The 24,223-nt window shown below is 39.4% G+C and overlaps 1 protein-coding gene across 1 annotated transcript in view; it reads right to left on the bottom strand.

Moving 5' to 3' along the window:
* Positions 1-24,223, bottom strand: part of LOC109298975 (CUB and sushi domain-containing protein 3-like) — a 290,449-nt gene that overhangs the window by 216,162 nt on the left and 50,064 nt on the right. Inside the window, exons 3-6 of the mRNA XM_019519415.1 lie at positions 14,816-14,929; positions 14,092-14,187; positions 12,924-13,127; positions 9,701-9,825 (exon numbers count right to left, since the gene is read on the bottom strand). Of these exons, the coding sequence (XP_019374960.1) occupies positions 9,701-9,825; positions 12,924-13,127; positions 14,092-14,187; positions 14,816-14,929 (539 nt within the window). The remainder of the gene's footprint in view (positions 1-9,700; positions 9,826-12,923; positions 13,128-14,091; positions 14,188-14,815; positions 14,930-24,223) is intronic.

Raw genomic sequence — 24,223 nt, forward strand, 5'->3', positions numbered from 1 at the left:
TGGGGAACTACAGACAAGTCAACCTGATTTATATACCTGGGAAGATCATGGAGAAGGCAATGAAGGACTCTAATGTGAAGCACCTGGATAACTGTGATCAGGGACAGCCAGCATGGATTCACCAAGAGCAAATCATTCCAGACTAAGCTGATTTCCATCTATGATAAGGTGTGCAACCGCTGGGCTTCCACTAGCCACTCTCTGGCGGTTCCGGTCTCTTGGCAGATGTTCCGCCTCTTCTGGGCTGGTTTGTCGTCAGGGTAGCTCTTTCCTCCCGCGTCCAACCCCGTTCTCGCCTGCCACATCTTGGTGTTCCTCAATGGGCGGGGTTAGTTAGGGGGTCCCTCGGTCACCTGGGTCAGGCCCGAAGGTTGCTCACGGGGCTCCGCCACCCCTACACCCCGGCCTCACACCACCTTCGGTGGGCTGTCTAGTTGTTATCTTGCGGCTTTCCTTGCAGATCTCGCCCACCGCTCTGTGTTCTAAAGCCTATGGTGGGAGGCTGTGCACACTCCTGCGGTGATTCACTCCTCACTCCCATTCTGTGGGGAACTTTCCCCACTATTGCCCCTCCCAGGGAGCTTCCCTATGACCCCAACACCAGGGTGCCCTTACTGATCTCAGCCCCCCCAGCTTGGGGTAATCCAACAGCAACAAAAACAAAACCCAGTGCACCTCCACCAACCCTCCACCTATTCCTTGTCCCTGGACCCTTAATGAGGAGAAAAGGGTCTCTACACTCTGGCTGTTCTCCCAGAGCTCGTGCCAATCCTTCGCTTGCCCTCCTTGGTCCCGGCGGTGACTCCGCCCCGATTATAACCCCCCGTCCAGGCCATCCCCAGGCTTTCGCCTCCTGGCGTGCCATCCTCAGTGCCCCACTGTCCCGGCACTCCACCTGGGTCTTGCTGTGCTTTAGAGGCTGCCTCCAATCCTCTTTCCCTCAGCCAGCCATTCACTCCTCGGGTGTACGGCAGGGTCTTTGATGGGGTGCTCCTCTCCCTAGCCAACTTTGCCACCAGCTCACCGGTCTCCTCAGGGTCCTCCCTTGGGGCTCCCTCTGCTACTGGCATCAGCTGCAGCTTTGCCTCCGGGCCATCTGCCCCCTCCACAGCAGCAGCTGCCATTTTTATTTTTGCTGGCCGGCGTCTGACGCTGACGTCACCAGCCAGCTGCAGCTGTACATAGAAGCGGCTCACCAGCTGCGCGGGTTCCTCTCCCTGCTCCCCATGGGCTCCGTCCCGAGCTGCAGGTGAGTACCCCACATTACCTTGCTTCCCGGGACAAGGTGACAGGTTGTTTGGATAGGGAATGATTTTGACACAGTGTCCCACAACATTCTCATTAACAAACTAAGGAAACAGAGATTAAACTAAGGAAATACAGACTAGACAAAAGTACTGTAAGGTGAATACATAACTGACTGGATCATCCTGCTCAGTCAGTAGCTACCAATGGCTCAATGTTTAGTGTGGAGGAGATATCAAAAATGATTCAACATCCACATTAATGATTTGGATATAATGGGACTGAATGCATGCTTAGCAAATTTACAGGTGAAACCAAGTTGTGTCAAGGTGCAAACAGTCTGAAGGGAAGGGCTAGGATAAGAATGATTAGATACACTGGAAAATGGTGTCCAATTAGATGAGATTCAACAAGGACAAGTACAAAGTCCTGCACTTGGAATGGAATAATTGCATGCACAAATACAGACTGGGAAATGACTGGCTAAGCTTCAGTACTGCAGAGAAAGTCTTGGGGTCACAGTGGGCTATAAGCTGAATATCAATCAACAGTGTGCCCAGTGTGCCCACCGAGAACCTGAGTCTGACATGGTTTCAGAATTGGTGCTGAAAGCCGGGAGTCCATTCATACACTGCTAGACTTTTTAAATCTTTCTTCTTGATTAGCTCTATCTTAATACAAAGCAAATAGCACCTGGAACATCCAGGTATGTGCTGGATGAGTGTATTCAATTCTATTTGAAGGCAGGGTGCACCCTCTAAGAATCTGACTCCATAATTGCTATCATTATGGGTATTCTGGCATCATCGGTTAATGTGCAGGACAGATTAGTAAAAAGAACACTTTGCATGACAATATCAAATTACCCAAACCCTGATAGCAAGCCTTTGTTAGAATTTTTTTTTAATGTAGTCTCTATCTAGGCAACTAAGGGATCAGCTAGACAGGATTTACAGAGGGCTCTGGAATGGAGGAATCTGAAGTGAAAATTCTGCACTATTTTACAAAAGTATATGTACTGACAATATATAATGGTCTGTTCCTGTAAGGTTCAGTGACAGCAGATTTTTATTACTTTGGATAAAGAAAAAAAGAAGGTCAAAGCCTTCTTGTTTCATATAAGTTCAGGAGAGAGTGTATGCAAAAAGACACATACATATAAATATTTGCTAGAAAATACTTCATAAGCACCTATATTTGCATTTTCAGGTTAAGTGGCTGATCAGCAAACTACCCAAATTCTGCCAACTTACACAGAATAGATATTTTTATAGGTGCAGTTTCTAATTTGCTAATTTTTTAAACAACAGTAAGACAAAACAACCTAGTGAAATTCACTTTAAATAAAGCCTCAGCTCATGCGCACCATTATTTATAGTGAAATTCCAGTCTGAAAAATGGCTCAGTAAACATATTAAGATGGGTTTTTATGTTTGCTGCATTTTATGCAATACATAGCTTGATTCACTAGATTTTTTTACTTCTTAACTTTGTCTCTCACTGCCAGACCTTCAAACTAACCAGGATTCAGTGCATCAAGCCTGATTCTCTACTTGTTATGCATGATCACCATCAATAAGGTTCTATAGATCTAATTATGCCCTGAGGTATGCCTTGGCAACTGCTTTTCTTCAGTACATTTGCACAAATGTAAGTGACTGGAGCTTATTCAAAAATCAATACTGTAAAAACTGAATACAATTCAGTTCTCTCTCTTTCTCTCTTTTCCTGCTCATGCAGGGGGCTAGACCTGATGATCCTTCGGGGTCCCTTCCAGCCCTATGATTCTATGACTGCAGCACATGTTTTGGGGAAAGTGCCATGGGATCTGATCCCCAGTCCCAGTAATCATGATTCTTGGCATGCCACACATGCATGGCAGATAGTGCAATTATGGAATCAGGGATCAGATCCCAATTGCACTCTTTCAACTTGCCAGTGCAGAAGCTAGGGACTATGATTCTAGGTCCTCCATGCACTGGCAAATTGAAAGTCAGGTGCCTACAGCCCAGCCTGGCTTGGAACTGTCATGAGCCTAGGGGGGACAATCAGCTGATTATTGGCCCCAGCCACAGACAGTTGGATTAGGTTCACCTGGGGCTGTTCAGGATGGCAGTCATTTGACTATCAGACCTGGCTCTCACCGCCTTTCATTCCCATTGGAGGAAGCCTCTGCTCCCCTGCATCCTGCAGTCCTACTGGAGCTCCCTGGTGTGAGGTTTAAAGCCCCCAGTAGGGGAAACACTTCAGCATCCCCTGCAGAGAGCATTGGCAATGTGCAGGGGGTGCACATGCACCCCCTGAGATTGGTGATGACCCCCTGTGAAAAGTGCCACTGACGCTGCCGCTGACACTGCTGGCGCTCACCACCCCCCTCTCCCCTGCTGTTGACACTACCTGCAGGAGGTAGCTTGCCTGCCTGCAGGAGCTCCCTGCTCACTGCTGCCACGCCTGTGCAGCTGACACCACTACCTACGGGCAGTCGCCATGCCCCCTCGGCCTCTGGGGGCATGCAGAGTTCATGGCCAAAAGCTTGTGATTTCCACCCCAGCCAGTTTGAGATCACGGTTACCCCAGGCCAGTGCCAAGCCCTTAAGAGGCCTGGTGTGTGGACATGCCACATGTTCAATTTAAGGTGCAATACAAACCAGCCATAAAAGTATTCTATATTACATATGAAACATATTTATGGCTGGTTTACCATGTTATGGCAGCTAAAATTGAGTGTATAGCACCTCTGTCATTTATGCCATGATTAACAAGTTAATTGTGGAATAAATATAATAAATAGTGAGCCCCTTAGCTGAGAGTAACCTTTGAAGAGGTGAGATTTCTTTTGAGTACGAAAATACTATTCTTAGACAGTCATACTGATGCAATACTGATTCAAAGAAAGATTATTTATAAGATTACCTTCACTATCTATAATAATAATAGGCTGTGGGGGCTCCATTGCTTCCTAAGACTCTGTTTACACATGAACAGCTTTATGTAGTCTTTTTGAGGGTGAGAAGTTTTGATTCCATTAAAGTATTCAGTCAAAGGATAACTAAAAATCCTTTATTTAAAGAAATACTTTTGCAATAAACATTTAATTGCAAATGTTTTGTAGGTTTCAGCTAGTGTTTAAATAATTAGGATTAGATTTTGTTAGTGTGTGCAGCTTGTATATATGCATGTATATATAAAATCCTCTTGTTTAAGGGCCTCTTGTTTAAGGGCTTAATCCTACCACTAATGGGTTGTAAACAAATATCTAGAGAAAAGGTATTTTATAGTACTTTTCACAAAACTCACTGTCTCCCACAACATTCTTAGCAGTAAGTTAAAGAAATACAGACTAGATGAAAGGACATTAATATGCACATGTGACTGGTTGGCTCATCATGCAAAATAAGTAGTCACAATGGTTCAATGTTTAGATTAAAGGAGGAATTAAGTAGGGTTTCTCTAGATCCAGTACTGTTCAGCATCATCATTAATAAACTCTATGTTGGGACTGAGTGTATATTTAGCCAATTTGTGAATGACACCAAGCTGATGAGAGTTGTAAACATTTAGAAGGGTAGGTCTACGATGACCTAGATAGACTAGAGAAATGGTACCAAAATCAATAAGATGAAATTCAACATGGACAAGTGTAAAGTCCTACACTTGGGAAAAATAATCACATGCACAAATGGAGGGCAGAGAATGTTTGACTAGGTTGCAGTACTCCAGAAAAGGACCTGGGGAGTTACATTGCATCATAAACTGAATAGAAGCCAACAGCATGTTATTGTTACAAATAAAGAAAATAGCTGGGTAATATTAATATAAGTGTCTCTTGAAAATCAAGGGAAATTATTCTTCTGTTCTATTCAGCACTGATGAGGTAAAGCTTTTGACTTCACATTTCAAGAAAGATGTTGATATATTGGAAAGAGTCCAGTGGGGAGTGACAAAAATGATTAGTGCCCTGGGCAGCACTGTAGAGAGAAAGATACAGAATAATTGTGGCTACTTGACATAAGTAGCCAGAGCTCCCTCTGGATGAACCCCAGATTGGCTCAAATAGCTTGCACTTAGACCTGGAGACTTAGCAGAACAAACAAATAGCAGATATGGGAAAAAATCAGACCAAGAAGTCATGGTAAAAGGATAACAACGAAGAACCAACTATGGGGAATTAAAAGCAACAAGTTTGTAGTCCAGCTGGTGACTGCCACTGTAAATACAGTAAATAGTGCTTAGATAGAACTGCTAAGAAAAATGAAATAGGATAGCAACAATGATGTCACAACAAGTCATAAAAGAAACAGCAAAGGACAACAAAATTGTCTCTCAGCTAGACTGCATCCCAAGAAAAATTGGATGATCAATGCAGACATGGGAACCTGGGAGCCTTACCTCAGTATGGTCAGAACTGTTGTTAAACTCCACCCAGCGTTGTTGCAGGGTGGTCAGATTCACGTTAATGCATTGTAGCATTGTTGCTTACGTGTGTGTGCGTGTGTGTAGCCAGTAAAACTTGCTTGATCTTTAGTTTGACAAGTGTGCTGTGGTGCAAGTCGTATAACCTCCCTGGCCCCTTCCACTCATGAGGAATAGAAAATTCTACTCCAACAGCACAATTTATGAAGAAAGCTTGGAAGAACTAGAACTATTTAATTTGGAAAATAGATGATTTGCGGGGAGGGATGGATTGGCAACAGTCCTCAGATACCTGAACGCTGATTATAAAGTGGATAGAGATAATTTCTTTTCTACGACTGGGGAACAGGACTAAGAGCAACAGCCTTAAACTTGAGTAGAAGAAATTTACGCTGGAAATTAGAAGCAACTTTCTGACTGCAGGTTGTCAAGCATTGGAAAAGGCTACCTAGAGAAACTGTAGAATATTTTTCCCCGGATTTTTTTTAGGAGCAAGTTAGTCTCTTGACTGGGATGGTTTCTAGTCAGGGAAGTTTCTGCTTTGAGCACGGGGCTCGTCTCACTGGCCTTGTGAGGTTCTTTTTTGCCTTACTTTCCTATGATTCTAATATTCCACTGGAATAATTTACCTTTCACTGAGGAATGAATGAATGAGCAACAATGAAGCAGCAGAGTGCTCGGCTGAGCCACTGAGGAAGTAAATCATCTGTTCAGTCCATAAACAGCAGCCTAGAAATGTTGTTGGAGGCTAACTTGGAAGGGTCTTGTTACTCTGCTTAAGACCTGAATTTCCACCATGATCAAATGGCAGCTTGGGATAGTGAGAAGGTTTCCTCACTACCTCATATCTCTGATTGCTACATTGGAAAGGAGGTGAGTGGGCAGGGCTCCAATTAAGTAAAGTGATTCAAACGTCCTTACACCAAGAATAAGCTGGTATGTTTCTGGGAAAGCAGATGGTGATTCAACCATTTGCTAATGCACTACTGAGGCTATTTTTATTCTTATAATGACTGAATGGTCAGTACTAGGTACCTTCTAAGTGGGTGAATCTATAAGTGCACTTTAGTGTGCAGTAGCCTATTTTACTGCACATTAGAGCATCACAGCAAAAACCACACTAATACGCCAATGCAAAGTAAAATTAGGCTACTGCGCATTAAGCATCACTAAAAAAAAGTGTAATTCTGCTACTGTTCATTAGGGCAGCCTAATGCACATTTAGTTAGTATTTCACATTAGAGTACTAAATTTAAAGCTCAGTAGCAAAAGCACATTAACGAATGTGTAGGCACACCCAGTTTGACCTAGAATATCTAAGTGCTGAACAGAAAGATGTCTATAGCTAGAGAGTAGAAAATACTGGGTACTGGGTTGTGTCTAAAGTTTGACTGCCTTCTCAGAACTTTGGCTACTAACTAAAGAGTACAGGAGAAGTCCTCCCATCATCATGACATCTAAGATGCCTTGGGGAGAGGGAATGAGCACATTTAACAATGACAGCAACAGGAAGAATGATACCCAACATTCAATCTTGAACACAACTAATGGTAGTAGCGCTGCCACCCACCTTTTTCACAATAGTTAGTGGTCTGAACACTTACCTGAGTTCTAGGCTTCTGCAGCCTCAGGGGGACACAAACCAATGTCTCCCACTTAAGATAGCATATTAACCACCAGACTACAAATTAGACTAGATCATGGTTTTGCTCAACCTCAACCGTAGAAGCTGGGGCCTGGTGCATTTTTATGAGATGTAAGTTAAAAATCATGAAAGGGGATAGGGAGACTTGCCACATAGAAGCATGCAGCAGCTGTTTTGATTTAACTTTAACTTTTACTTCTGTCCATTCCTATGTTGGTGTACGTCAGCAAAACTGCTCAAAGTCTCAGCTAAACAAGACAGTTTAGCCCCAGTTATAAGGTACAGGAGAAGATGGATGTAAGAATTATCACTGAACAGTGTACACCAACATAATTTAATACTTATTTTAGTATCATGTCTGTCTACATGCTTACGTACTTAAGTTCTGATTAAGTCCTTTTTAGGGGTCTGTAATACCTATTTGGATTTAGACTTAAATGATGAAAAAGCCTGAGTCCTTTCTGAATGTGACTTAGATTCCTAAATACCTAATATTTAGAAATATTAGAAACAAATACTAATACCTTTAAAAACTGAGATGCAGGTACTTTTGGAAAAGTTATGAATATTCTTTTGGTAAACCTGGTCTGTATTGCGATGATTTTTGCTGTTCTAATTTAGAATTTCTCTTTTCACTAAGTATTTCTGAGATATCTTAAACTAAATAGAATATAATATTCAAGATAATCATGTAGAAGTGATTTATAGAAATCATGCTATTTTCTAACCCTTACTTTAAAAAAATAAAAGGCCTTACTAACTTTCAGCTCCATGCATTGGAAAGGCAATTTTATTAAACTATCCAAAATTAATCCCTCATTTTATCTTCCTGAGATTAAAAACAAGTTATAATCCATTGCTTATAAATTTAAATTGTTCCTTTCCACATACATTACATAGAACTTTTCAAAGCTGAATTCAGTCTTCCAGGCTTTTGGCTAATTTTATTTCTTAGGCCCGTCTGGAGCTCCTTATACTTATGCATTGTCTTGATTAACCTACTGTAATGAGGTGTCATTAACAAATTTTCCAATTTCAGAATTTTATCTATGATCCAAGAAAAAGAATATCCAACAAACATTCCTGGTTTAGTGTTAATCATTTAGCTATTTTGCTTTTAACCACTTTTCATGGAAAATATAGCTACTTATTTTGCTTTCTTTTTTATTTTATTAGGAATTTTTTAAAGCTAAAATAATACAACACACTTTCATTCCAGATGGGCAGATGAAACTTTTACACTGGAGTAACTGGGATAACAATGGTGTAAAAAATGCCATCTATTTAAGTTACATGGGTCTAGACTTCAGCTGCCTGCTTCCTAAAACAGCCATATATGCTTCCCCACTCCCCCCACATTTAATGCTCAGGAACAGCAGTAGCCATCTACTGTGTGAGCTGCTTTAGGATAGCTGTATTAAGTGTATAACTGTCTGCTCCTGATTCCTGTGGCATATATCTCAGCATATAAAACCAATGCAAATTTTAATAGGCTATATATTTATCTGTCTATGCCCTTGTTTACCAAGTCTTTTTCGATTTTTTTTTCAAATGCTACCTGGAAATCTTAGTAGATCTGCAAGGCTCTCTGTTTTCTTAGGATTTTACCAGATCTGTTAAAGGATTCTAACATTTAATGGAACATTATTTATTCTTACTGAAAGCATTTTAGTCTTTCTTTCATGCTGGGCCTGATTCAAAGTTTCTTGAAGGAAATAAGTCTTTTCAGGAACTTTAGTGGGTTTTGTTTCAGGCCTATATTATATTACTAGAGGAGTGAATAATTATTTTTCTCAAACATACAAATTAAAAAAAAAAGCATAACTCGCTTTCAAAAGTCAACTGGTTAATTTTTGTCCTTTACAAACAAAAAGTCACTTTTTAAAACAAAAAAAACTTTTGCTGTAGTGAAATAATGTTTCCAATTAATGTCTCTGGCAATTAATTTTTTATGATAATTTCAGATTTCTTGAATCACTCTAGTAAAAAAGACCTGTGCAATAAATTCTGTTGTGGCAGCTATTGATTCTGTTGTTACATCTATTGCCACCAGGACATCAAAGTCCATGACAGAAATTAGCTCCAACAGCTTGAAGAGAAAAGAGCCTGTAGGAAGCAAGCAGCTCCTTAACCACCCAACCATGACATACATTTGTAACCACTGCCACAGATCATGCAAATCTCAGACTGGGCTATTCAGTCACATGAGACACTGCAAACTATCTCCGTCATAGGCTGCAATATCCACCATCTCCCAATGATGAAAGGATGCCCAAGCAAAACTAGGCAGCTATTAATCACCTGGTAAAACTTTTATGAATAATTGTCTTTTTATGTTTTCACCTTTGCAAAGATCAACTTCAAACACAATAGCAAGAAAATTACTTGTATTCTTACTTGAATCCCAGCTCCTTCTGGCACTGTGATCTTCCATACACAATTCAGATTGTTGTCATAAGGCTCCGGGTAACCAGGAGATAGAATGGTCCCTTTGCGCTTAGTTAAAATTCCACCACAGGGCACTGAAAGGAAATGCATGAGGCAAGAAAAGGAATTTGACAGAGCACTGCTTCAAAAATGAGAAAAGATGTAATAAAAGCTAACACAATGATAAGCATAGAGGAGCTGCTAACTTCTGTAAAGTGATGCTATATTTAAAAATTCATGTTAGCCTCAGGAAAATAAACCCTTGCTTATATTTCAAATCCTCTTTTTAAATTATTAGAAAAGAACAAAAGAAAATTAAAAATTAGGAAATGTTTCTACCTTACAAAATCCTGTTCACTTATCTTAAGAGTTGTTCACTTGAACCTTAACAAAGTGAAAGAACTTTGAGGGTGTCATTTTAATCTCACAAAAATAAAATAATAGGAAAGAATTTGAAACAGCTATCAAAGGAAAGCTCTTAGCCAAAAAATGCCTAATTTTAATTAGTGTATGTTGCTAAATTAATTAATTTAATTCTAATGTTAGAGGCTATTAACTCTCAAACTATCCTCCTTCCTCAGTGAATGATCCCATTAAATTTATGAAGTTACTTGTATTAGAAAAGAAACGTATGAGCAAGACTGCACCCATACAACCTACATCCAAAGACTAATGATACTCCAAAAAAAGTAAAACATAGTGGGCGCATCTACACGAGACACTAACTGTGCAGTAGCCTAATTCTACTGCACAATAGCGTGCAGAGCAAAAACCATGCTAATGTGCTACTGCACAGTAATATTAGGTTATTATGCAGTTAGCATCGCTAAAAAGCCACGCGCTGGTGCTACTGTACATTGATTTAGTACTTAGTTATAGAAGTACTAAACTTAATGTTCATTAACTAGAGCGTATTAATGAATATGTAGATGTGCCCACTCGAAATGAATGAGAATCTTGTCTGAGTCGCTGGATATTCTAACAACTAAATATAAAGAATATTATATCTTCATCTAGATACAATTTTTATGTTGTTATTTTAACAGCTTAAAAAAGATTCATGGGATGTTTTATTAGTACCATTAAAAGACAATCCATCATTCCTGGGCAACATTATCAAGTCCTTGAGCTGATTTCATTACATAGAAATAGGAAGAAAATTTAGCAAATACATGAAAGAATACAACTTACCTAAGTAATGAATACTGTAGCTACGTTTTGTACTACATATAATTGATAGAATTTGTTGGAGACTACATGGATAAACTAAAGGTTGGTGTCAAAGTGTTTAAATAATTAATTGTATAAGCATGAGCAGATAGAATGATTGATGTCTGCTATCTGTAGGGAAACATTCAAACATTTACTAGAGAGTTAAGGCAATTTAATATGGTCATGTCTGTGCTTCAATTATTAAGTGGACTTAGTTCAATGCAATTTTCAACTCATACATATTTCATGACCTTTATTGGTATGGTGATGTCTGCATATTAGGAGTAATTAATACTTTTGACCCGTAAACTTTTCTCAGTTCAAGTGCCTGTAGTCAAATAATTTTCTTTTTTACCTACCAATATGGTAGTATTAAGATGTCAATAAGATCAATAACATTCTGTTGTTGGTTACTAAAATAAGTCTCATCAATTGAAATTACTGTCTCTGAAAATCGAAGTAATTATACTTTAAGATTGCTCATAATCTAGAAAAAAGACAGCAAATATAATTGTCCCAAGTCAAAGTAGATAAAAGTCCTGCTAATTAAACTGCCATTTATAAAAGCAACGGCCTTGAAGCTGTATCATTCATCTTGCTGTTGTTTAAGATTTCCATTGTAATTTATGGGGGGTATTTCAAAAATACCACCAGTAATAAAACTATGTAACTATTACATACAATATTTGGTTAACAAAATGATATTAAGTGATTTCTCTTTCTCTATCTTCCCCAAGAATTTTTTTTGAAGAAAATAAACTTTTTGCTTTTATTCTAAATAAAACCACACCAGCTAACAGCATGGTAGTTTCAAAATCAATCTGATGTACCTGATGCTTTTTGTTTTCCATTTTACTTTTCCCATGCATTTAAAGGTGGGTTACATCTATTTATCAGGTTCTCCTCCCTCCAAATGAATTTGTTTCCAATATACTAAATTATAAAAAGAACAACACCAACCCTTCCCAAAAAATTAGTGGTTGGTGTTACTACTCCTAGTACTCAATTGACTCCATAGTTTGAAAATTGAGTTAGTTCCACAATTATTTCCCCCTAAGTCAGTATGAATGAACAATTTTCTTGATTAACTCTATACAATTACACTGAAAAATATTACTGTATATTTATTATGTTAAACACGATTAAAATTCAGCCTACCATAATGTGCTACAACTCTGACTGAGCCATATTTTCCCTTGATACAGCTTTTTGAAAGACCTGGCCAATAAGAGTTGCATTCTGCTTTCATTGAAACTAAACTTGATCCAATGATTCATAATCTCAGCTGGGATAAATCAAAGCAAATGTATTGATGCCAATACATCCATACTCATTTACATCAGCTAAGGAATTGGGTTAGAGTGTCTAAAATTAGACAAAATATAACTTCTGATTTGGGAAAATACAGTTTCTTTCTGACCTACTATGGAACACTAGTGGAGCTATTTCTAAGCCCACAATAAAGTAGTAGTTGCAGTAAAAGCTTGTAAGAGATCCCAAGGGTGAAAGCATTTTAGCCTTGCAGGTGATCAGGGCATAGACAGCTGTGCTTTTGAGCCTTGATTAATGGGCAGCTCTGAACTGTCATTCATGTTACCTAAAAGTAGCTGATATATAATTTATTGCTGAAGGGTATGGTCATGAAGCTACCGAAATGACTAACAAGGTTAGGACTGAAAGGGGCAAAATATTAACCCTTAATGAAGAAGGAAGAAAAGGGTTCACAACCTCATCCAGGCTAAGATAATATTGTGTTTCTGACATTGTTAAATAAAAGTCCATCTGGTATACCTTTCTGTTCAGTAATGGGAAAGGATACAGTGTGAGTTCAAGCCACAAAATCAGGAAAAGAAAAAACCTAAACAGTAACAAGTTGGAGTACGGACAGAAAAAAAAACAAAAAAACTCAAACATGAATATAAAACAAGAATTATTTTAGACAATAAGTGATTCATGCAAAAATGCAGTTCTAACTTCTTACCAATACATGTAGGTAGGGAATCATTCCACTGTGCCAAAGCATTGGGTACTGTATCACATCTGATTGCTATGGATCCATGGAGGATATATCCTGGACTGCACTCAAAAAGAACTAATGAACCAACAGCAAATTCATTTCCAATCCTTTTTCCAAATCTTGGTTCAGGCACAGAGCTGCACTGTGTTGCACTTGTTCTTGGAACAGCTGCATGCATACAAACAATTGTGGATTCTCAATTTTATTTTTGGTGGAGAAATAGATTTTCAAATAATAACAACAGAAATGATGGGTAGAAACATTCAGTTATCATGTCAGATAATAACATTTGCATAATTCTTAAATGAGTCTTCAGAATAAGGATTCCTCACCTTGACATTTGAATTACAATTCAGATAAACATTAAAAACTAATATTCTTGCCAGAATTACAAATACTTTATAACATCTACCCTGATCCCTTCCTAAAATGGCACTAAAATTTGATGTTTTATTATGAAATATTCAGCTTCAATATACAGTTTCAAACTAGTATAGCTTGCATTTATTGGCTATGGCTTTAAAAATGTATGTTCTGCTTGTTGGAATGGGATTCAAATTTTATGAAAGACTGAATTAAGTAGCAAGTGTTGATGTTTAATCATTGCAGCGTCTAATCCTTAAGAAGGGAAATAATGTACATCAAGTGAAGCATCTTAAGAATAGCAAGCTTACTGATTCACCTAAAGGTAATAACATTTCTAGTCATTCATATTTAAATAGATAAGTCAGTTTGAGCAGCTGGTTGGATTGAACATTAGTCAGCCAGATTAACAAAAAATAGAAATACTTGGTTTTAATAATTGGGTTCTCACATTTGGAAACCTTTCTTAAGCATCTCAAGTGCCCAATTTTATTTTAAGAAACACTTATGCATTATTGAAGATGTCAATAAAAATGAAATTATTTCACATATACACACAACTTGGGGAAGATAACATTACATCAGTAATCTATGATTCTCTCTCCATTCTACGCCTGTTTATACCCAATGAATTCTTTATTTTATCAGTTACATTTGTCAAAATACAATTTAAAATATGATTATAATTCATTTGTTAAGAAAAAGGTGGAAAAGGCATTTATGAACAAAATTAATTTAAGTATTTTTTCCATATTACTAACTCACTTACCTTGATAAACAAAATGAAATCCTTTAGCTGTTACTGGTCCAACTGAAGTAAATCTAATTGTAATCTGGTTACCAGAGCTCAATGGAAGGGATTCACCTACTCAAACAAACAAAGTACAAACTTAACATACACAATTTTAGGGAATAAATAGTAAAAAGCCTATGGAAATATCCACCATTAGAAAACCACCACAAAATACTTCCTGCTCAAATTAAGGGATTTGTATCCATAAACTGATAAAAGTTTTACATTCTTCAATTCTTTAGAAGTTAGATCTTGAGTTCCTCTCTTGCGTTAGTGCTGTTCTCCCTGATTTAAAAACAAATTCTTGGTCTTTAAGCCCCTATTAATAAGCATATAATCTACCCTAATTAACTTTGCCATATATTTCTTACTGTTGCTATTAATATTTTAATATCCATTTTACATAATGCATTAGATAAGAACACAGTCAAGCCCAAACTGAAAAAAGAATACTAACTTCATTAGTTACTTATTAACAGATAAATCCAAAAGAAATTTAGATTAACTTTAGACCAGTTTCCTTTTATCAGCTCAGACTGCTGAGTCACTACTGAATGATTAGGTTTTCATTTCAGACTTTCACATTATATGCTCAATTTAATTTGTTTCTATGAAAATATGACAGCATTTTTCAGTACCTTCCCAGTCAATATCATTTCTAAATAAATAATTGATGTATGACATTTCTATTAAGGGATACCTGAATGAGATCCTGAGAGGGAGGATAACAAAGATGATTGCTGAGTTGGACCATCATATACCTCAACCACATCGTGGAGCAATGTCTGGAAAAATACAAACTGGCCGAACACCACTGGTCAGCAAAACAGAAGAGGTAAGAAAAAGTTTGAAAGAAACCAAGAGAGAGAGAAAGGGAAAGAGAGGGAGAGAGAAAGATCAAATATGTTAACATTATTTTTTTAAATGCATTTTACTGAAAAGAACAAGCATTTATTGGTTAATATCTCTGAATGAAGTAGAAAGAATAAAATTCAGCTATCCATTTTAATAAAATGAATTGTATTTTATTAAAATGGATTACTTTAAAAGGATGTCAGAATGTCTAATTCTGTAGAAAAAAACATAAGCAGGGTAGATAGGGAGTTTAAGAACGTATTTGCGTAAATATTTTCACCATGACAGAAAAACACTCATAATACTACTGCTGCTGAAAGGCATAGGGTTTATTTACTTTATCTAAATGTTCAGTGCAGCTTGCCACTTACTATATTATACATTTTGTGACTATTCTCTGTTTTGTTTTGTTTAATTAATTTAGCTAATGGGACTTTCATTTACATGGGTAAGTTTTACTCTTCTTCTGACCTGGAACTTAACATCTAAGTCCACATTTTTTTCTTTGGGATGTAAAGTGAACAAATAACATTCAAGGTAGTTCTGGAGTCTATGTCCACATTCACAGTAAAAACATTGTAAAAAAAAATAGTAATGATGCCACCAGAAAATTTAATTTCTAATTTTTATCTTATCATTTTTACTGAACTTGGAGAAGGGATATTTTCGCTCCATTATTTGGAATCCCCTGCAAGAATGGATATCATACTGATTTTTCCACTATATAGACTGTCATACAAAAATTAAATTAATTATTCATTTGGGAGACTCCCTCCTGAGGGGGACTGACAGAGTGATCTTCCTCCACAATCCCTTAGCCCATCATACCCTCATGAACCCCAGACCCCCAGGTTCCTCAGCAGAACACCCGATGGACCCCAACCCTGACCCTCAGCATAGCTGGGAGGTAGGTGGGGTCTATGGTGGGTGGGAAATAGCCAGCTGCAGGAGGTAGCTGAGAGGAGCTGAGGAGAGTCATGCCCTGCCCCTCTCCTCCCGGCTCCTACTTGGCCCAGACCCCTAGGGAGGCTCACGACTGCAGCCTCATTAACAGGGCACATAAACAGGTGTACTCTGTGCCTGGTGCAAGGTAACACAGGAGTTCTTGCAGGAGGGCACACAGAATGGGCATGAGGCTCTAGGTGGCAAGCTTGAAGAGAAGGGTTGGCATGGTAGTAGTCCAGGCTCACCTGGACAAAGAAGAGGAGGTTGATATAATATATTTGGACTTCAGGAAAGCCTTTGACTTGGTGTCCCATGATGTCCTTATCGTAAAATTGGGGAACTGTGGCCTCGACAACCTTACAGTCCAAGGATGGACCCAGAAAGTGATAGTTGATGGAATTGAATCAACATGGTGCATGGTGACCAGTGGTGCCCCTCAGGGCTCTGTCTCGCACCTGTACTCTTCAGTGTACTTATAAATGATCTTGGCTCTGGTGTCAGAAGCAGACTGGCTAACTTCACTGATAACACCAAACTATGGGGAAGTGTAATCACCCTAGACAATAAGCTGGTGATCCAGGCCAACCTTGACAAGCTTGCAAGGTGGGAGGATCAAAACTTGATGGCATTCAACATGGAGAAATGCAAGGTACTCCACCCCAGAAGAAACAACCTACATTACACTTAGAGGCTTGGCAGTGCTACCCTAGCTAGCATCATGACTGAAACAGACTTGGGGTCATGATTGACCACAAGATGAACATAAGCCAACAATGCAATGCCGCAGCTGGCAAAGCAAATAAAACTCTGGCTTGCATCTACCGATGCATCTCAAGCAAGAACCAGGAAGTCATCCTTCCACTTTACTCAGCCTTGGTGAGGCCACAGCTGGAATACTGTATCCAATTCTGGGCTCCACAATTCAGAAAGGATTTGGAGAAGCTTGAGAGAGTCCAGAGGAAAGCCACGTGCATGATTAGAGGACAAGAGAGCAGGCCTTATGAGGAGAGGCTGAGAGCCATGTAACTCTTTAGCCTGGAAAAGTATAGGCTTATGTATAAGTACATAAGGGGCGTGCATCAGGAACTGAGAGAACATATGTTCACCAGAGCACCTCAAGGGAAGACAAGGTCCAATTGTCACAAATTCCTGGAAGACCGTTTTAGGCTGGACATAACAAAAACTTCTTTAATGTCCGAGCCCCTGGGGCCTGGACTAGACTCCCCCCAGAGATGGTGCAAGCCCCTACTCTGGACACTTTCAAGATGCCTATTTTGCTGGGATCATTTGACCCTAGCTGACTTCCTGTCCCTTGGGCAGGGGGCTGGACCTGATGATCTTGCAAGGTCCCTTCTAGCCCTAATGTCTATGAAATCTATGAAAGCTCTAATTTTTGGTCTTAGTTTTTGTCCCTAATACTGCCCACACCACAGAAATACAAGCCTAACTAACAACTTGTAGATTGCACCTACACAAGATGCTTATAGTGCAGTTGATTAATTAACTGCACTTTAAACTTCTCAATGTCTACACATGTGCCCCTCTTAGGAAGCACAAAACTAATAAACTCCCTGCTGTGCAGTTTTTTCATGCACAGCAGTGCATGTATAGATACTGACCTGGATGGTTGGGGCATGAGGGTACTTCAGTATTGGGGCTGCCTTTCAGCTAGCCTTCACAGCACATTAAGCCCAGATGGAGCAGCCCTGGGCTGGCAATAGGGTTGCCAACTCTGACTAAGCTATTCTGAGACATCTTGTCCCCCAAAATGATGTAATGTCATTAATAGGGGAGCAACGATAGAGATTTTTTGGGGCCAATACCAATGATCAATTTTTAACAAGCCATATTGGCCTATGCCAATCTGATTGCTGATATGCAGCTGGGCACCTTAGAGAGCAGCATCCGGCTGGTAAGTTTGTTGTGGAGAAAGGGGAGAGGGGAGAGGGAAAGGGAGTGGGGGGGGGGAGGTCGTGGGGTGTGGGGGGCAGGGGCAGGCACTGACAGCCAGAGTGGAATACAGGATGGAGCTATAAATGGCTCATGTGGGGGGAGGGTGGGGAAGCTCCTGCCACTATGCACACCCTGGGAGGGCATGGGGGGCATGTGCCCCTGGATCTGCAGATGGGGCAAGGGCAGTCTGCCACTGTGGGCTGGGGATGGGGCAACACTGCACTCTTCCCAGTGGGGGCTGGGCCAGGCTGTGATCAAGGCAGGTGGCAGTAGCACTTGGAGTGGGACTATGGGGTGGGGCTGCAGCCACCCAAAAATTAACTGTAGCCCCTTTCTCAGCACCACTGCCGCCCACCCCGAGTGCAGCCCCAGCCCAATCCCCCACCAGGAAGAACCCAGCACTGCCCCCACCCTGCAGCAGCAGCCCACTCTCCCCCATGTGCAGAGCTGGGGGCACACCCCCCCCATGCCCTCTGGGGGTGCATATAGTGGTAGGAGCTGGCACCCCCTCCCCATGCCCCCTGGATGAGCCACTTGCAGCTCCACTTGTAGCTTCCCTGACAGTAGACTAACCAGCTGGACCTGGTACCAATCTGATATATTGATATCAATCCAATATGGGATCGATGTTTTGGTGCACCTCTAGTCATTAATTATACTATCCAACCTGTTCACAATATCAATCTCCCATATTGCTTTTAATAGTCACCAATGCCAATTCTGGTAGACTCCTGGCCAGTTTGTGAGTGTTGGCAACCCTAGCTGGCAAGCTGACCCCATCAGGCTTCCTAACAGCTGTGGCTGTTGTGGCCTGGCTCAATGTGCTACAGTCCAAAAGCACATGTAAAGCATATGCTTGGGAGCTTCCCGGGAGCAGTAAGCAATAAGCTCTGCAATAAGGAATAAACAGTAAACTCCACAGTTTACTGCTGCACATTAATAGCATGTGTAGATGTGCCTGTTGGCAGCACTTGCCAGAGAAACTAGTGAGCTTATAAATATAGAGCTCAAATTTCTCTCTCACCAAAATTAGGTTAAAGCTCATGAAAAAGCAAAAAAAAATACTGAGGAACATGGGAAGAAACAATGCAGTGTAACTTGTAGTGCCAGTACATGCGTCATCTGTATTTTCTGAATTAAGAAAAAGCATCACTGGTCAAAGTTTTCTAACTGGCACCATTCAAAAAAACTAGAGCCATACATAATGTACATATACTGTAATACACCCTCACTTACAGCAATTAGGAGTGCCTAAAATCAAGGCAACAATACAACTAATGGGTCATCAAAATATGAACAAACGTTAAAAGGGTAGAAAAACAGTACACAGGTATGTGAAAACTATGCCTACATAAAAGTAAACAAGAGTAAAATGGCTGCAATTTAAAAGTTTTCTTTTCCTTTTCTTTTTTCTTCTTATCAGGAGGTAAGAAAATATCAGTTTGATCAGGTGTATAAATCTCCATCCAGTGTATAGCATGCGTCTTGCTTACTGGCAAAGCTGTATACACAATGATTATTTTGGTTTGGCAGAAAAAAATAGGTGGGTGTGGGGAGGAATCATTTCAGGTTGACCCAGAAAGATTATTTTTATCCCTTAGCGATTTTTTTAAAAAGAAAGCAAAATATCACTTCAGGTTGTCTCAAAGCCTTCTCTGATCTAAAATGGAATATTTATTTTCCTGAATGGTCATTTAATGTTTTTTATTCCTATGTTTTTGAAAAACAAAGTAACATTTTGATTAAAAAATGTCTTTTTGTTTCAAAAGTCCAGATATTTCATTTAGAAAATGTTGAAACAAACAAAAAATCAAATATTTCTTAGAACATGTTGATATTAAAGATGTTATGTTTTTTCCTCTTTTTCAGTCAAAAATGGCACTAGACCTCCAGTAATTTAATTTTTCAGAAAACTTACCTTTGCCAAAAATATCCACCCATCTCTACTTTTTAGTAACAAGGGAATTATAGTTGTGCACATTATATGCAATTTTTTAAAAGCAGCTCCAAAGATAATATGCAAACAGGATAAAGCATAGAGTGCATTGATTTTTCAGAAACATCTTCTGACAAAAATGAACTTCTATGACTGCTCCTAAAAGCAGTATAATCAGATCTATCAAATACAAATTATATGAACCATGTTTGTGCTTTAACTATCATATTATATTTCTAAAGGTTATTATACAGTATTTTTAGGCACATTAAAAGAATATCTGTCTCAAACACTTCATAAGTACTTCAGGTTCCTTGTTTCCTTCAGTTTTCCCTTAAGCAAATGCATGATCAAGAAGATGTTATAAATTTAATTTTGAGCAACTATATTATATAACGCGCATTGTCACTGTAAAGAAAAGTTATCATATTATAGTTTTTTGCATAATTCTCAAAAGTGTATTTTAAACTTAAATGATAGAAATAAGACTCTGAGCTTGTAACAAAAAATGAAATAAACTTGAAATCAAATCTGTGGTAAACAGATTTAAGATGGAAAGTAACACTGCCGTGTCTACAAAGCAAAGTCTATAAAACCTACTCACAGAAAGTTGTTACAACAAAATGCAAGGGCAGGTTCCAATGATGAAACAGATACTCCTGTGACCAATATGGTTGGCCAGTTGGAACTCTATTACAAGAAGTAGAAAAGTTTTCAGTAAAGAATGATATTTGTTGGTATCTCACTGTAATTATTGCTTCTCTCTCTTTTCTTTAATGCTGGTATCACTATTTAGATAACTGGCCTTAACTTCAATGCCAGTGAGCCTCCCTCTTTCATTTGCAGAGATGGCATTTCATGCAGACCAACTCCCAACAGAGTCAAGTACATGTTGAGTTGATGCCTATTCTTCAGTAAGATACATGTTTTACTTTTTCTTCTCCCTCTGTAGGGCAGAAGATCACACCAATTTCCTTCCAGGGCAACTGGTAAGATTCTCATAAGCTTTTTCAGGGCCACTCAAGATAAGCTGTGTGACAAGATAATGGCTTGGTTGGAGAACAAGCAATCCCCTGATCTGTGTGGCTTAATAAGTAGAGGCTCATTGACAAGTTAGACAGTTAGTTCAAGACAAATCCCAGAATTCAATAGCATACCCTACATGCTATCATTGCATGGCAGGAGGGTTTAGAAGATTTTCTATTGCCCTTCCTAGAACTGTCAGAATTTTCTTGTCTGAATATTTATTTGTATAGCACAAGCACAATTGCATACTTTTTCAAAACATGAACACTGAATTTGGAGATGGTGGTGTACAACATATGCTATATAAATACATTCCAGCATGATAAAAACAATTCGGAGATTCCAACTTACTCTGTTTGAGGGAAAACATTAAAAATAAAATAAAATTATTAAAACCAGGAGAAAAAACAAATGGCTAATCAAAAGTTCAGAGGGTAAGGCAATTTTCTTATGACCACTCAGCAAATGTGCTCTCAAGTACAGGAACAACATAACACAAAATATGAAACTCTCTCTCATTAGTGACTTAGATATCATTTGAAATCAACAGCATTTATGTGCCTTTACAAATTAGAAGGGAGGGCAGGCGGATAGAAACTCTGATCCACTTGGCCCTTAAAACTGCACATTTTAATCTCAAAGGGCATGTGTAGATGAAACAGGGAGCCTAAACTGAAATGGTAGGTTTTTAAACCCACCGCTTCAATTTAGGGCCCTTTAAGCCCCCATGCCTTGCACACACCCTGTACTTACCTGCCTCAGGCGGTCCTTGGGGGCAATGCAGCTGTGGAGGCAAGCACTGGGCCCCCGCACAGCTCAGGCAGGCAGGCAGGCTCAGGGGAGCAGGAGGAAAATCAGGTTCACCACTTTTCTTGGGTGGAGCCTGCCTTCCTGGGCTGATACCAGGCTGCCCGCAGGTATCAGCCCAAGTCATTTAAGGCACATTACAATTACTCCTGTAATTGTAATGTGCCTTAAATGACTTGGGGCACAGCAAACTAAAATTCCTCTGAGGAGTTTTAGTTTGCTGCCCTACAGCCACGGAGCAAAGCACCGGGCTCTGTGCAGCTCAGGAGCTCTGCAGGAAGCCCTACAGCAACCTGGGAAGGCAGGCTCCACCCAAGACAAATGGCAAGTCTGATTCTGAGCCTGCCTTCCTGCCTGAGCTGCGTGGGGCCCAGTGCTTCCCTCCACAGCTGTGGTGCCCCTCGGACAGCCCAAGCCAGCTGCCTGAGGGCGGGCCCTGTCGGGGGGGGGGGCTACTGCTGCAGGGGGAAGCACCAACCCACATCCCCCACAGCTCAGGGACTGCTCTGCCCTCTGGCAGCTCGCCCTCCCCTCTCCACCACTGGAGAAGCAGGTAAGTGTGGGGTGTGTGCGCAACATGTGGGTTTTAAGGGCCCTAAATTGAAGCAGTGGGTTTAAAAACCGACCACTTCAATTTAGGGCCCCTGTTTTGTCTACACACACTCACTAAACCACAGCAAATTTCCCTCAAATTCTACAAGGTCTGGCACTACCTTTTCCTTCTCTTCCTAAAGAAGCTGTATCAATAGTCAAGGACAGAAAATGGGGGTTGGGTGAATGAACGGGTGTTGATTTGATGCTTTTCAAGGGTTTATTTATACAAATGTCAGAATTTGAAAAGGTTTGCTTCTCTCAAGCACGAGTGGTTCTAAGCTTCCTATATTGTCCAAAAAACGTTTTTTCACCATACAGGAGTATTTTCAACAGTGTTTTTGTTTTTCTTTGTGACTTTCTACTGCTAAAAGAATATAAAATGGTTTGTCTATCATGAAAAAATTGGTATTGCAAACACATTCCTGTTCTGTATTTGGTGAAACCAAAACATTCCATATTCCCCTTCACCTCCCAAACATAGACACATACTCAAAAAACCAATATCGTGGCTCTAAAGGGCATGGACCAAATGTTGAGCTGAGGAAACTTTAATTGTGAAATCAGAAATAGAAAGTGCTTGTTTCTGAATGTATGGCAGAATGCATTCATGTGAAAATGCCACCTTAAATTGCTTCCTAACAGTGAACGTCAACCTGTCAACAAGGCTGTCAGTGGATTCTTTTTGGTTAAAAAAGCAACATTACCCTAACAGCTTCACTTGAGTATGACATAAGTTATCAACTCAGCATTAAGATTCTGTGGAAAGATCTTGTGTTATTGTGAAAGACAGAACAAAAACAAACACACACATAGTAACAGGAAGCCATTAAGTGACACGTAAGGCTAGACTTCCTTAAGCTAAGCCAAGATTCAATCATCCCCTGTTTGGACCACTTAGTTTGGCAAGGATATAAAACCAGTATGCAATTTTATGTCTTATGAATATCTACATACTTTCCCCAGCTATTTTAAAGCACTATGTTGGATAGAAACCTGGCTGGGGTCTTAATTAAAAGTAGTTCCTTTTTAAACTGTTCCAAGACTGAACTAACAGAAAATAATGTTTTCTAGTGTGAACCTTTTCATTGAATTTAAATTACTGGCTTCATTAAGTTAGAGAATTGAGTATTTGAATTTGTTGATTTATTGATTCAATCTTAATTATGATGTCAGCGTAAACATAGTATTGATCCATCCTTAACCTGATTCACAAAACTGCAGCATATGCTTAATACGCTTTCTCCAGTATATCTTTGCTTGGTCATCATTTTAAATGAAATCCATAAACAATACACAAAACAGGCATATTCTGGCAAATTGCAACAAGGACCACAAACTCCGAGTACACAAGTAACCAAAAATACCCACCCCACAACAGATTATTTCACTCTACATCCAAATTAATAATTTAGTACTCACCTAGGATACTAGGCCTATGCAAAGCAGCTAGTATTTACTTCAGATTTGGATTTGGCAGGATATCCACAATATAAAAAAACCCACAACATTTCTTAAGAAATCCCTGACCAGCTCTATTGTTGATGTCTTTCATACCACAAAAGGATCCATCTGTCCTTGTTCATCTCCCTAATATGCTTTGTAAATGGAGTAAAATATCCCACATGATTGTGGAGATTCCCACATGTAAATAACGCCCCCCCCCAAAAAAAAAACAACTGACAGCACTTGTTCAGAAATGTCAAGAGTTTAATTAAAAGCAAAGGGGAAAATAAACCTTCCATAAGAGAAATAGTCTCTCATTAGATAGTGATTAAGGATCAGCAAAAGCTGATCAATGAGGGTTCAAAAAAAAATCAAAAGAGACTCAAGTGACCTTTTCAAGAAAATATCTGCTGCCTTAAAAATGACTACAAGGACAGATTTTCTACTCCCAGACAATGAAAGCATTACATAATGAGCTTTACCCATAAGAGGAAAAATAGATATGTACTGAAACTTTGTAAACATTGCCTGGTTTTGACCTCTTTAGTA

Source organism: Gavialis gangeticus, unplaced genomic scaffold (assembly GCF_001723915.1).
Source record: "Gavialis gangeticus isolate Ggan-Ray unplaced genomic scaffold, GavGan_comp1, whole genome shotgun sequence".
In the NCBI taxonomy this organism is placed as follows: Eukaryota; Metazoa; Chordata; order Crocodylia; family Gavialidae; genus Gavialis; species Gavialis gangeticus.